This window comes from Perna viridis, chromosome 1 (assembly GCF_037379345.1).
Source record: "Perna viridis isolate PV_CMFRI_1.1 ecotype Kerala chromosome 1, ASM3737934v1, whole genome shotgun sequence".
Classification (NCBI taxonomy): Eukaryota; Metazoa; Mollusca; class Bivalvia; order Mytilida; family Mytilidae; genus Perna; species Perna viridis.
The window spans coordinates 58,186,237-58,200,397 of NC_142445.1; the positions used below are offsets into that span (position 1 = coordinate 58,186,237).

Here is a 14,161-nt window from a genome sequence, read left to right on the forward strand (position 1 = left end):
TAAATAAGGACAACATTAAAAGCAAGAGCACAATATCATAAAATACTTTGTCTACTATCTGTTTCTGTTTTGATAACAACTGTAGATACATTATATTTATTGGACTGCATTTATATGTTTTACAGTTGATGGTCTTTTAAAATTGTTTAATGTGAAGATAGTTTAAGTTGAATTCTTGTAACATCTTAAGATATATTTTTTTTTTTTTTTGTTGAAACTTGTTACTCATTTTGTACGTGGTCATGTGTTTTAAAACTATATGTAATAAATATGCATAATGATATTATACTGGTCTTGCTTTTTTAATAAACATGTAATTAGATTTGCTTCTTATGAATTTTTCTGGCATATTTTTAGGAAAAAAAGTAAATGACCCACGTGTTAAATGATTTGAGAATTTTAGGTCACATGAATGACCAAATATAAAAAAGTGATTGTCCCATGGGCTTCTGCTCTGGTCCCAATTAGCTGATTAATATTGCACGGTTTCTTATGGTATTAGATCTACCTCAAATTAAGTTGATATTTTTTGGGCAACATCACTGCAAAATCTGAAATTTGAGCAAAATTGAACACATTCTGGATCCTTTTTCTGATCTGCATATATTTATATATATGATTAACATTCACAGACTTTCGCAAGGTTTTCGATGTCGGTCAGATTTTCTATGTTAATGGGACATGTTGTTTCTGGACCGAGTTGTCTACACTCCATAATACACAGTCGGAACTACTCAGGCTTCCTCGTTGTTAGCTGCGAAACATAGTTCTAACTATGTTTTTTTGTATTTTCTTAACGTTAGATCTCAAAATCCAAAAAAAAAATACCAAGATCTACGATTTCGCAGCTACCTCGTTGTGTGTAAAGTAAAGTCTGATTTGCGTAAACACAATGGCTGAAAAGCATAATAGATCGAGATCTCGAAGTTTATCTTTGGACATCAATGCACCCAAACGTAGATGTCCATCACACTCATCGTTAGACTCCGACTTAGACGATCAATCATGGACTAGTAGAACAAGTGATAAAAAATTTACGCAAGCTTCTGGGTGGCATAGAAGTGATTTAGAAGACGTTGCTGTTTACTTCAACGATAAGAATTTATCAATTGCCGAAATGTTTTCATTAGTTGAAAATCGGTGCAACAATCAATTTAGTGACTTGCCTGAACTAAAAAAAAATATTGATAAAATCTTTAAAAGAAGGTTTCAAATTATCCTTGCCAGAATTTCCAGATTTTTCTAAAAAAAGTTGATATATATGGAGGAATGGATTTGATCAATGAAAGCAGTAACGAGATATCATGGCATGTTAAGGATGTTGTGAATGATAACAGTATATGGAAATTGGGTTTATCTTTTAAGCTTAAATTTTGTACATGAACTTTTGTCATCAGTACAATAGATGTGCCAATTTTTTACAGGGTATAAGATTAACGGTTGTTCAGTCATCAGTGTAAGTAAAAATTGTGCTTGGCAACAATAAATTATTCAGAGTACATAAAAAACTACCATTTGGCATCTCTTCTAAGTGGAAAACATTTCACTGTATGTACCGAAATCGTAATCCCTTATGTGATTCGGCGCTGGAGATATTTGGAGGTGGTCAAAACAAAAAAATATCTCCAGCGCCGAATCCCAAATGGGATTACCGAAATTGCAAAATGTTAGAGCTGCTTACAATACGAATGATTTTCAATACATGAATTCAAAGACCTTAATTTGTCCCTAAATAATTTTTACGTCAATAAAACAAAGCAATTTTAAATTGTGACGTCATTAATCTTGAAGTTGAAGGAGATTTCAGTATGAAAACAATGGGGATATACATGTATATTACTTTTGCCAATGGCGCCCATAAGTTTAAATACAATGTATTTCTGTGGGCAGACATTTAATGTAACTGTTGCAGAACTTGTGGTTCCTTTTTTTGATGATGTTATAATTAATATTTTGACGAAACAAAATTGATTACTTAATTATTATAGAATTGATCAATTAAATCTTAGTTATCTTTATTTTCGTTAATGAACTAATCGACATCGTTGTGAAAAATGGCAGCCCCCAGTGAGATTGAATGCCGTTTTGTGATATGTATTGTAATGCATGTACAGTGTTGCATATACATAGTTTGTGGAAAAAAAAAAGGTGTATTGTTACACCCCTTATCACTGCTATGGTTGGTTGTCTTTTGTGGTTTAATGTGACCAACTACATATTTGTCTTGTTTGTTATCAAACTAGGCATCACAACACAAACCACTAGTCTACAATACACACATTTTTTGTCTTGAATAAACATGTACCACTGGAATGAATTTTGTGTGCCAACTTTCCTTTAACTTGTTACATGTAGGTGTTGTTATTTTTTTTTAAATCACTTATACATGTACATGTATATGTAGTAGTACTGTCAGCCTTCGGTTTATTTAAACAGCATTTTATATTTAGTCTGGAATAAAAAGCTTGAAAACATTGTAATTTTGCAGGATTATGTTGAAGTTGATACACAAAATGTAGTTGTCTAATTTAAAATATAATAATAAAATTCTGACTTTTTAATTAATCAGAACAGACCTTCCAGGCTTAATAGAAAACACACAAGCCAAATTAAATTGACAAGTGGTACTGACTTTCTTCATAAATACTTAAATTAATTTATGCCAATACTGACAAGTTTATTAAATGCATTTACAGCATTTACATATGTACATTGTACTTTGTTTATAAAAAGTAGAGTTGCCCATTGATTAAAGTTGGGAATTAACAGAAGTTTTTTTAACGGATTGGATTAATATGAAAAAGTTCCATTTATTCTGAAGCACTTTCAAAAACATTATTGCAGAAGTTACATGTACATGTAAATCAACAGTCAATTTACAAGTATTTGTGCTTGCTGCAAATGAACTGTAGTAAATAATTAAGTAAGTACATGTAAGTACATATAACAAATATGATTGATTGATTGATTGATTGATTGATTGTTGGGGTTTAATGCTCAAGCAGCAATATTGCAGTTATATTCAGACAATGAACATGAAACACAAGGATAATGAAATCTAGGGAGAGATGGGTAGGGTCAGGCAATTTAGCCTTTTGTGGCTGAGTGCAATGGTAGAATACCATAGAAGGGTTCTTTAAAGTGCGAGGAACATGGCATCTTTCCCAACACCTTGGACCACTATAGTTTGTGGTCAGGTTTTCAATATGGCCTAATGACCCCAGCATGTAACATGCCAGTGGTACCCTATTCCACCACCTGGGGCACACAACCCAGAGTCTGTGGGCAGAGTGCCCTAGCCCCCAATCAGGGTTCTGAACACAATTTTGTCACCTTTTATGCAAGCTTACATTGCTTGGGCCTATTCTTTTGACACCCGGACCTGCACAGGGCCATATTACAAATAAGATAAGCTCTCAGGAGCTTTTATAGCGACTACATATATGTACATGTTGTTTAAGCATACAAACATCATACATGTGCTATAGGAACATAAAAATGTAAATACACAAGACATACATGTACATGTAGGGTAAAGCATAAAAGCACTATCATAATACACACATAAACATGGTGAAACTAAAGCAGAATGAAAAGAAGAGCAAAGGCATTCAGCAGAAAAAAAAACAGAAGAAAACAAGGATAGTGCATACAAACATTCAACCCCTATGGTTTACCAATAATACATGAGCAGAATGGACCTGTACATGTACATGTATTAATGAGGGTCTTGAACTGATTTTTATTTTTCTGTTTTCTTAGTTCATCTGGGAGACTATACCTAATCTTTGGGGCTGAATAGGATTTTTCCACCATACCTGGTGGTTTTTACTCTGGGTATTTCTGCTGTTTTGGTAAACCTGAAGTTTTAAAAATTATTCTTAATTGATACAAGATCGTGTAAAAATATTGGACATTCATTATGTTTCAATGTTTATTGTTCTCAAGCATCTGATTTTAAGGGATGGGAGTAGTGATTTTTCTTGCAACTTTTCGTAGGGAGAATTTTTGTCTTGATAAATAAATCTTAGGAGCTCTTTCTTGAATTTTCTCAATCTTAAGTGTTTGCTATGAGCACAACTACCAGATGAGGGGACGAAAACTAAAATTTGACATAATAAAAGAATAATAAAAAGTACTCTTGCTCAGTCAGCTTAAATGATGGCCGACAGGCTTGAGAACATTAAGTTGTCTTGGTGCTTTCCTGCACATTTTTGTAATTTGACTATCATAGACTAAAATAAAATCAATTTTTACACCCAAAAATTTGGACTTTATGTTAACATTTCTACATGTACATTGTACATTGTGAAAAGGTCAAACTTTATATTAAGATTATTTTTTTTACCCAGAGCAATTGCCTGAAATTTTTTAGGGTTTGCTATTGTTTCATTAATATGAAGCCATTTTATAAGAGTTTTGCTGTCATTTTCAAGTGCAGTTTTTTAATTTATTGGATCATTATCTGAACAAGAGTGTCTTATTAAATGACTGTTGTCATCTGCATAATTATACAAAGTAAATTTATTATTAAAACTAAAGATGTCATTCAGAAAAACATTAAACACTACAGGCCCTATGATAGATCTCTGAGGAGCATCTGAAAGCAACTGACATTTTGTCTAACTTTATCCAAGCCACTGATTGAGTTGAAGTGTACCTGAAGAGTTGTATGTAGAGGCAAAGCATGGGAGGGGTGGGAAACCCTCCTCTGTTGTCCTAATGTTGAAAAGTTTTGTTTCTGTTTTTTTTATTGATTTTTTTTTTTTTTGGCAAAAATAAGCAACTGATGACCTGGAACCCCCATTCTATAAATTTCTGGATCAACACCGACCCTTTTGTACAATCTAAGTGTACCTCAATCAAACTGCCCCTGTTCTATGGCTAGATGCATGTACATTGTATACATTATAGTAGAAAGGATGACTGTGAAATTTAAAATACACTAAAAGTCTATTTATTTCTTTATGCATTTTCTAATACCTGTGTGTTTTTTTTTAGGAAATCAACTACATGCATGTATTTGAAGTGGATCTCAAAGTTTGAGGACTTTATAAATGAACTAAAGATAATAATGCATAAGGTCATCAATGTAGAAAATATCAGAGAAGCAGATTTCTGATGGCTGTTTATGAAGTTTTCAGAAGTTTTCCTGATGAAACCCCAGTAAGTTTTAGATCATATACTTGTACATGTATTTCAAGAGAACTTTTCATCTTTGAATTCTAAGAACATTAATTGTAGTGGTTGGAAGAAGGTCTTCAATAGTAGAAATCTATGCTCTTGAATTGGATAATTGTTGATTGTGCAGCAGAAAATACTTATCAAAAAACTAAAATTATACATGTATGAACACATTTAATGGAATTTTATTGTGTTGACAATCAAACTTTGCACTGTGTTTTTATGCATATTGAAGATATGGACCACCTTTAATGGGAAATGTTTTTCCTACCTTTTATCAAGTTGTATATGCTCAGCATTAGTATGATACATTGCATGTGTTTCATTTGGAATTTGTAAACCCACTTTGTATTTTTCTTTAACTTGCTTAGTGCCTATTTACATGTTGGAGGTACTTACATATGCTGACAAATATATGATGGTGACACAGGTCCATACATGTATTGTATTGGTCTTACCATGTAGTTTAGATACAGTGTAGGTTTGACATCACTTTTCAAAGCTTTCGTGAGAAAGCTATACTATTTCAGTTTTATTGATTTGATTAGGTTTGAGACCCTGGTGAATTTTTTTTTGTATCTGATTATTCATCTGATGAAATCTTTTTAGACCAGGTGACATTTTTACAAGGGAGATGTCAATAACAGGGAACACAGTAACATGTACTACTGATATCAGATATGTGTGCTATCCACCCAACAGGACGAGGATCAACTTGTCTGGTAGTAATGATAACTGATGTAAGAAGACATTACCCTACTTGACTCAAAACATGATGACCATTTTGATACCCCTAAAAACATAAAAATGGGGGGATTTTGCTTGCAATTGACTTTAAACAATTCCACCTTTAAAAATTGTATTTTATTAATGCCTCGCCCCCATCCTGAAATCCTTATTCCACCCCTGCAAGCATGTTTTCAAGAGTGAAAAATTTTCCAACAAATCAATAGATTTGCATTAATCTAGGTTCACTGTGTTCTGCAGTAGTGGTACCCAATTAATGAAACCTTATTGTAATTATAGGAGTTCTTCCCGTTTTTTTATTTTTTAGATTAAAACATCTCAGAAACTGCAGTGTTTACAATTTAAATTCATTCTGAATCATAATTTGACGGACAATGCCTAAGTTTAAAAAGATATTTAGTCTGTTTTATACTGAGCAGGTGGTCAAATCATAATTTATTGTGTTTATGACTTTGTATCTAAATTATGCATTGGTGTTGTGGAACCAATTTTTTGTCCTGATTACCAGATTTTCTGCATCTGTCTATTACAGCTGTACTTGAATTCCAGTACTGATAAATATTCACATGAATTTTATTAGTTATGTTCTGTAAATTTTTTAAATGATAGTGTTTAAATCAGTAAATGCATATTTTTTTCTATTTTAAGTCAGTGAGGAATTGTTGGAAGGAGGTACTGATTGTGTTACAAACAAATTGTCAGATAGAGTGTTAGCCCAGATTGGTAGTGTGTTGCTGTTTGAATCTAAATATTCTGCCTTTTTTCCCGGAGTCATTGGTATACTGTGCTGTGGGACAAAGGTGATTTCAAAAAAACGACTACAATGATTGATTATTAGCATGTATTTACTTGAGGCTACCTCCTTTTTAGCTCACCTGGATTGAGGCCATGTGAGGTCTTGCCCTCACTTGGCATCTGTTGTTGTCATCATTAACAATTTTTTGAAACCCTTCTCCAGGATCCTCTGAGACTACTTGATCAATTGGAACCAAACATAGTATGAATGTCCCTTGGGGTATTCTGCATAGAACTGTTGTGGGGATTATTAATCCTTCAAAAAACATGGCCATTGTTACTAAAAATAGACAATAGGAGTCAGACAGTACTTTTCGCATATATATATTTTGTATCTCCAAAACCATTAGATTAAGCCAAATTCTGACAGAGGGTAAAAGTGTTCGGCATGATGAGTTATTTGTGGTCATATTTTCGTTTTAAACTGTTAAGCCAAGTTATTGCCCTTTTTCAACATTTTTTGCTATTTTTAATGTTATTTCTTTCAAAAATCTTCTCTTCTGACTACTTGATCAATTGGAACCAAATTTGGTATGAATGTTGGACCAATTCGAACCAAACTTGTAATGAATGTTCCTTGGAGTATCCTGCATAGAACTGATGTGGGGATTTTTGATCCGTCAAAAAACATTGCTGCCATTACTAAAAATAAAACTGAAGGGTCAGACAGTAGCTTTTCGCATATTATATCTGCAAAACCATTAGGTTTAGCCAAATTCTTTCGATTGCTGAAATGATCATTATTATAATGCCTACAAAAGTCTCAAAGGGGCAGAAGTTGTCAGATTACTCCTTGTAAGAGTTATTACCCTTGAAAAGGTGAAAAATGACAGGTTTTTTTTTCAGTTTTCAGACAATATCTTGAAAATTATGATAGATAGAAAGAAACTTTCAATTGCTGAAATGATCCTAATGATAAGTCCTATCAAAGTCTTCTGGAGCCAAAATTGTTGACAACTCCTTGTTAAATTTGTTGCCCTTGAAAGGCAAAATTGAACCAGATGAGCGATTCAGCTCATGGGAGTCTCTTGTTTTAGAATTTTATCCAATGATTATGCATGCAAACTTCATTTAAATATGTAAGACAGACAACATTGGCAAATTAGGCATTTGATATATTAAAAAAAAAATTAATTTAAATGTGATCATTGAGACCATTCGTGGAATAGTCCTTTGGTGTTTTTTATTTTTCTATGTGATGGGAATTCCTTCTAAAAAAAGCCTTTTAATGCAAAATACTGAAATTTCAGCTAAACATTGATTAAACATGCTAAATGTCCATTGTTAAACTGATGTGATGACATCAGCCCAAACTTTAGTGAAATGGTTCCAAGATGGTCTTTATACCAGAATAGTATCTGGTGACCCAGTCCTCGGTTCAAAATAGCAATTACATGTAACAATAACATGGAAGCAAGGGACAAATATTTCAAAATCTCATGAAATTAATTTATTTAAAAGCCCTGGATGGCCTTTGGGTTAAGAAACTCCTCTGTTAACATACATGTACTAAGCTAATTCAAATGAAACATAAATGTAGCATGCTAGATCTTGCTTGTTCAGTTCAGAAGTATATTTGGTGACCCTTACTTCTATCTGATACTTCTGCCATCAGCAGGTGTAGTCTTTTACATGTAGACCTTTTGAATAAAAAGTTTTAAACTCTACTTCTCCTGAAACACCTACGATAAAATTCATATTTCTTTTTGACAACATCTTCAAATTTAATGCAGAGATTTCCAGGAATTTATTTATATATGATATATCTTTACATTATTAATGGCAATATGATTTTCTAAAATATGGTCCTGATAACGAGGGTACATAACAATGAAGTTATAATGACAATAAAAAAATCTACTTAACGTATGTATTGAAAGTATTTTCAAATATACTATTGATATTTTTATTTGTTTACTTTCTTAGATATATATCTGTCTGTCCATATCAGGTTTTATTGCCAGTTTCAATATCAAATTAATAATGTGATGTAATTTAAAAAGTTATGTACCCTCCAGAGGGAAGTACTTTTAAAAAGTATAATAAGAAAAACAGATCATCATATTTCATGTTTAAATGCAGTATATAGTCAAGCTCGTCCCCAAAAGCATTCAGCAACACTTTGGTCCAGATAATATTTTTAGGGGACCATCTGGTCCATATATGGCTGTGACACTCATCACCATGAATTATTTGTTAAATATTATTCACTTGCATTTGTCTTTGTGTAGTATGTACATTTGTGAATAGCATAAGCCCATAGTTGCCATGGAAGCATTTATAAATCATAATAATGGATGATTTATGTAGCAAATAAACATGATATGTTTTTTTCTATTTTTTCAGTTGATATTTATGTACTGTGAAATTACTAAGCAGCATTTGCAATCAATAAAAACACATGGAGAGCCAGATGGTCGCAGTAATATCTTTTACACAAAAGCATATAACTGCATGCAAGCGGATGATCGGAATGAGATAATTGACTATCTTTTCTGGATTGGATTTTTTCAGTCTTCTCAAGACTATATTTTGTGATACACATTTTACACTTTAGACTATGGAATTATTAGGGCCCTGCCTTAGGTGGGTCATCCTATAGTGATCAGTCTGTCCGTCCGTCTGTCTGTAACAAATTTGTGTCCGCTATATATCTAGAGAACTGTGATGATTTCATACTTTATACTTAACATGTATATTAACCAACACCAGAGGGTGTGTCATAATGTATGTTCAACTTCCTAGGTCCAAGGTGAAGGTAAAAAAACTTTGGTTTCAGTTGACAACCCCATGTCCTGTGGTAAAGATCGTGTCCACTCTAGATCTTGAGAACCGTTATGATTTCAAAGTTTATACTTGACATGTATATTAACCAACACCAGAGGGTGTGTCATAATGTATGTACAACTTCCTAGGTCAAAGGTCAAGGTAAAAAAAAACTTTGGTTTCATTTGACAACCCCATGTCCTGTGGTAAAGATAGTGTCTGCTCTATATTTTGAGAACCATTATGATTTCAAAGTTCGTACTTCACACGTATATTAACCAACACCAGAGGGTATGTCATAATAACTTCAAATAATGCTTCTTATCAGCTTATTTACCACATGTTATTGACAGCAGGGCCCACAGAGATGGTTCCCATCTCAATGATATCTAGTTTTCTGCAAATACAGGCATCTGACAACTTATCATGATAGTGCACTCCACATTTAAGTTGACATCATTGAAGTAGGAAAATCTCCTTTATAGTGTATGTGGAAATATATTACCTCTAACTTTATGACAACAAGAAAATGTTCATTCTTCACCTGCTGCAACCCATTGTAGAGAAATATAGAATTGAGCTTTCCATCTGTACTTAGTTACTCCCATCCATAAATGTTTTTTGGGGTATAACTGTGTAAGGAAGTCTCTAATTGATTTAGAAGTCAGTAGGTCAAAGTTTAAGGTTATATGCACTTCAAGTTCATTTTTTTAATAAAAAAAGTTTAATGGACAAAAACTTAATGAACTAAATGCATTTTCATGAAACTGTACATGTTTATCACTCAGAAGTAAAGTAATCACCTGCTAATTTTTGGGCCGTAAGTAAGGTTGCAAGGTTATGTGCATTTTTTTTTTAAAATTAATACTTGTATTCTTCTGAAACCACTGACACTGTGTGTGCTTGATCAGGCTGCACAGCCAGTTTGAAGCTACACATGGTATGGAAGTTATGGGACTTGTAACATTTTTTTTCTCATTTGAACTAGCCCCCTATTCAAATTCCATGTAAATGAGAATTGCATCTGTACTGTTTGTGTTTAAGAACTAAAGATCAAATCTGTAACGATTAATGAATGCGCTGTTGCATTGGTTTTTTGTTCAATAAAATTGTGCAGTTATATATTAAATATCATCGACTTTTTTCTGAACATGTAAGAAACAACTTCACAATGTGCATTTTCAACTTTCTAATTATACAGTTTCAATACATCAAAGGTCAAGGTGAGCCTTTGATTTCAGACTGCTTAGAATTGTAAATTAATATCAGCAGTACTAGCTTGTCCTGTGATAAGCGATAATTTTTGCATGAGAAGGAATCAGAGCTGATATGATGTAAATTGCTCAGATTTTTTCAATAGTCGAGGGAATAGAGTCAGTCGAAAATGAAACGGCAGTTTTTATTAAAAAATGTGGATTGATCCTTGACCGTCTTGATATTTCAATAAAGTATTAAATTAGCTTAAATTTTCATCAATATACATATCACTTTGCCGTATTATCTTCTGGTATATTAAATCCTTAAAACTCGATAGCTTGCTATATCTTATTTGTACACGCAGTGTTAGTAGAAAGGTAGTAGACGCTCCCATGAGCCTGATACGCTCATATGGAAACCAAAGTTCATTTCAATGGCTGAATGAACAGTGGAACTGAGAGTCAATTTTCTGAAATATTCAATCTGACGGAATGGGGTAAATCCCAATCTTACCATTGTGGAATATATAATGGAATGATATCACAGACGCCCATATGCTTTACTTGATTTTTTTAATGAAAGACTTGTTTTTGATCTGGCCTCTGAATTAAAAAAAGTTGAGGCCGTAATCCCCAAAATAATACCAATTTTTCTTTATGGGGTTTGATACATTCTTGTGAAATTTAATGAATATAAACCAACTTCTGTTCAAGTTATCGTGCGAAAACTAAGTGTCTACAGATGACGACAACGAGAGAAGCATATCATTTTACGGCCGCAAGTTTAATCAAAACTGCTGTTTGATCAGTATGGTCTATCTTTATTAACCACAGCCATGTTTATAGGCGGATCAAACATCCCCATATCACTTCAAGGCACACTACCCTAAGGAACACATGAGGTGGCAAAATTTGGGAAGATTCAGTCGTACAGTTCCGGAGATTTTTTAAAATAATAACAAAAATTGTAAAAAAAGGGCAATTATTACTCCAACAATGGTCAACAGATTTTCATGAACATATTTCTATAGTTAGAGAACATCATGTTGAACACTTATCCCGTGTCGAAACCTTATGGCATTCGGGGTTTATTTACCCAAAACTGCAGTTTGACCTTAATGGTCTATTTCAAGTTACAGCGGCTATGTTTGTTAAGGGATCAAAACTCCCTTCGTCATTTCTTTGTATAATCCCATAAGGAATATTCATACTGAGTTTGGTTCCAACTGGCCAAGTCGTTTAAGACCAGATGTTTACGGAAATAGTACCAGGTGAATTAAAACACATTCGGGTCGGTGAACTTGACAGTGCTGTGCACACGGAGCTTCTATAGATGTTTCCAGAATTGGCTAGCCTTTTAGTTGCGTCAGACTAAGAGAATAAATTTTGCGTTAAAGATACCATTCATATATTTTGATTACATAAGGACATCAGGGATTTTAGGGTGGCGTCACTTTGTATCTCCAAGAAAGTTAATTTAGACAGAACGAGCTTACTACTCTTAGGTTATAGGGTTGTTGAACTATCATGATTTTTTCATAATGTGGAAAAGTCATTCAAAGAAAATGAAGCCAAGTGTCTGCACAATTGAATTAATTTCTATAAATGTGCATATGCATTATACATTTGAACAAAATTGACTGACACCTATGTCCTAAACATAGCATCCAAAACAATCACAAATGTACTCAGTTTTGATATTTTATTCTAATGCAGGTTAAAAATAACCTGTTATTTGATAATTTCAACAAAAACTGACTTCAAATCATTTCGTGTCCATCCTTCAAAATTAGGTGTATTTTGAAAATGGTTGATTTTTTAAAAATGTGACAAGAAGTTTTAAATGGGGACTTTCTACCAAATGATACCAAATATACCCGTTTTATATTTCGGTACATTTAACGCCTTTAAATTTGGCAACTTTTTACACCTCTGGTACTATACTATAGGACGTTTTCAGGTCACTGGTTTTCTGGTTAACTCCGATAGAAATACATGTTAAATGAAAAGTGCGTTGAAAAATTTTAAGTACAGGACATATAATCTAAATTTAAACCCTTTTCCCACGAAGTCACATTTTCTGTGAATCGCTCATATATCGGTAATTTTCTTTTCGTTTGACAATTGCTAATAATGGAGACTGTTGATTTACTTCCATCGCAGATATACTTTCCACAGGATTCCATATCGAATAGGTTCTCACCAAGTGGGAAGTACCACGGTGCCAATATAGGTGACGTCCTTGACCAGGTAGTCAATGGACGTATTCAGATCGATGATTTTATCAAGGATATAACCATCCATAAAACTCAACTCAAGAACGGGAATGTTTATGTGGAAAGATGGGCTTCAATGAACAATCGCTCACTTTGGGTTTTGAAGGAGCTCGAAGTGACTGGACATACCAAAGATAAAAAGTCCTTTCGTGTTGGCGGTGAAATACCAGCGAAAATGAAAACAACTAAAAACGGAGGTGAGTGTGTCATTATTAGGAAGAAACCTATTAACGGCAACACATGCGTCAAAGCTCCATTCTGGAAATTCTACAATGAATTGGTCCGTCAAAGTCAATTAGAGTTCTTGAAGAATTTTATAACTGTCCGCATCGAATGCGGATACATGAAGGAAGATTTGTCGTGCGGTCCTGAATCCTCTGACGACGATGAATTCTCAGAAAAAATGGTATGGTTTGGATCAGTTTCGAAATCATTCAAAGGCGAACTTTAGCTAAAACTGAACTACAATATGGACAATTATATTTGGAGTTTTTGTGTGCAATTAGAAGAATGATTTTCCTACTAAAGTACTTTGTTAAGAATAGCTTTTTGTTTATGTAGAAACGCTTTTTGAGACAACAATTTTGATTCTTAGAAATGACACAGTCTATTTTAACATTGGGAAATTTTAGCATATGATGACAATTATTGCATTATTATTATTTGCGGAATAAATGTACTTAATTGCCTATATCGTTATTTTTCACTGTTTTTGTCAATTGTACGTATTTTAGTATTTTAAGCTTTATTAGCGGATTTCGATGATACATAAATTCCTTTTAAATGACGAATTCTTGGAACAACCGTACCAGGATTTCATTTCCAATCAACGGTATGCGTTATCAAACTTTCTCGGTATTCGCAGTGTTTTTGTTTTAGTTTTTTTTCTTTTCTTTTAGTTTTTATCGATTTACTAAACTGCCGAAAAACCATTGAAACGGGATAGATTCACTAACACTCGCTACAGGCAAATATTTTTTTTTGAAAATTTAAACTTTCTTTCTTTTATTTCTTTTCGTCATATTTTGAAATCCAAATGATATCCAAACCCTAGCATACAAACATTACAAGTTTATTTATGTCACAGTTGAGTCATAGTGATGTCATAAAATTCTGCTTTTGTGTATTTGTTTAAAGAATTTGTAGGAAATTGAGAGGTTATCGGGTAGTTTTTCAATACAAATATACAGAGCTCAA

At 33.1% G+C, this 14,161-nt stretch overlaps 1 protein-coding gene and 1 pseudogene across 2 annotated transcripts; both read left to right on the forward strand.

Moving 5' to 3' along the window:
- The first annotated feature begins 725 nt into the window (after window positions 1-725).
- Window positions 726-10,614, forward strand: LOC148629559 (uncharacterized; annotated as a pseudogene). The gene is made up of 4 exons (XR_015921215.1): window positions 726-5,166; window positions 5,794-5,921; window positions 6,580-6,731; window positions 9,073-10,614. The product of XR_015921215.1 is annotated as an uncharacterized LOC148629559 (transcript).
- A 2,032-nt stretch (window positions 10,615-12,646) lies between these two features.
- Window positions 12,647-13,655, forward strand: LOC148629560 (uncharacterized). Its single transcript, XM_088553566.1, has one exon. It carries the CDS (start codon window positions 12,822-12,824, stop codon window positions 13,413-13,415), a length of 594 nt encoding a protein of 197 aa, XP_088409692.1. The 5' UTR covers window positions 12,647-12,821; the 3' UTR covers window positions 13,416-13,655.
- The last annotated feature ends 506 nt before the right edge of the window (window positions 13,656-14,161 follow it).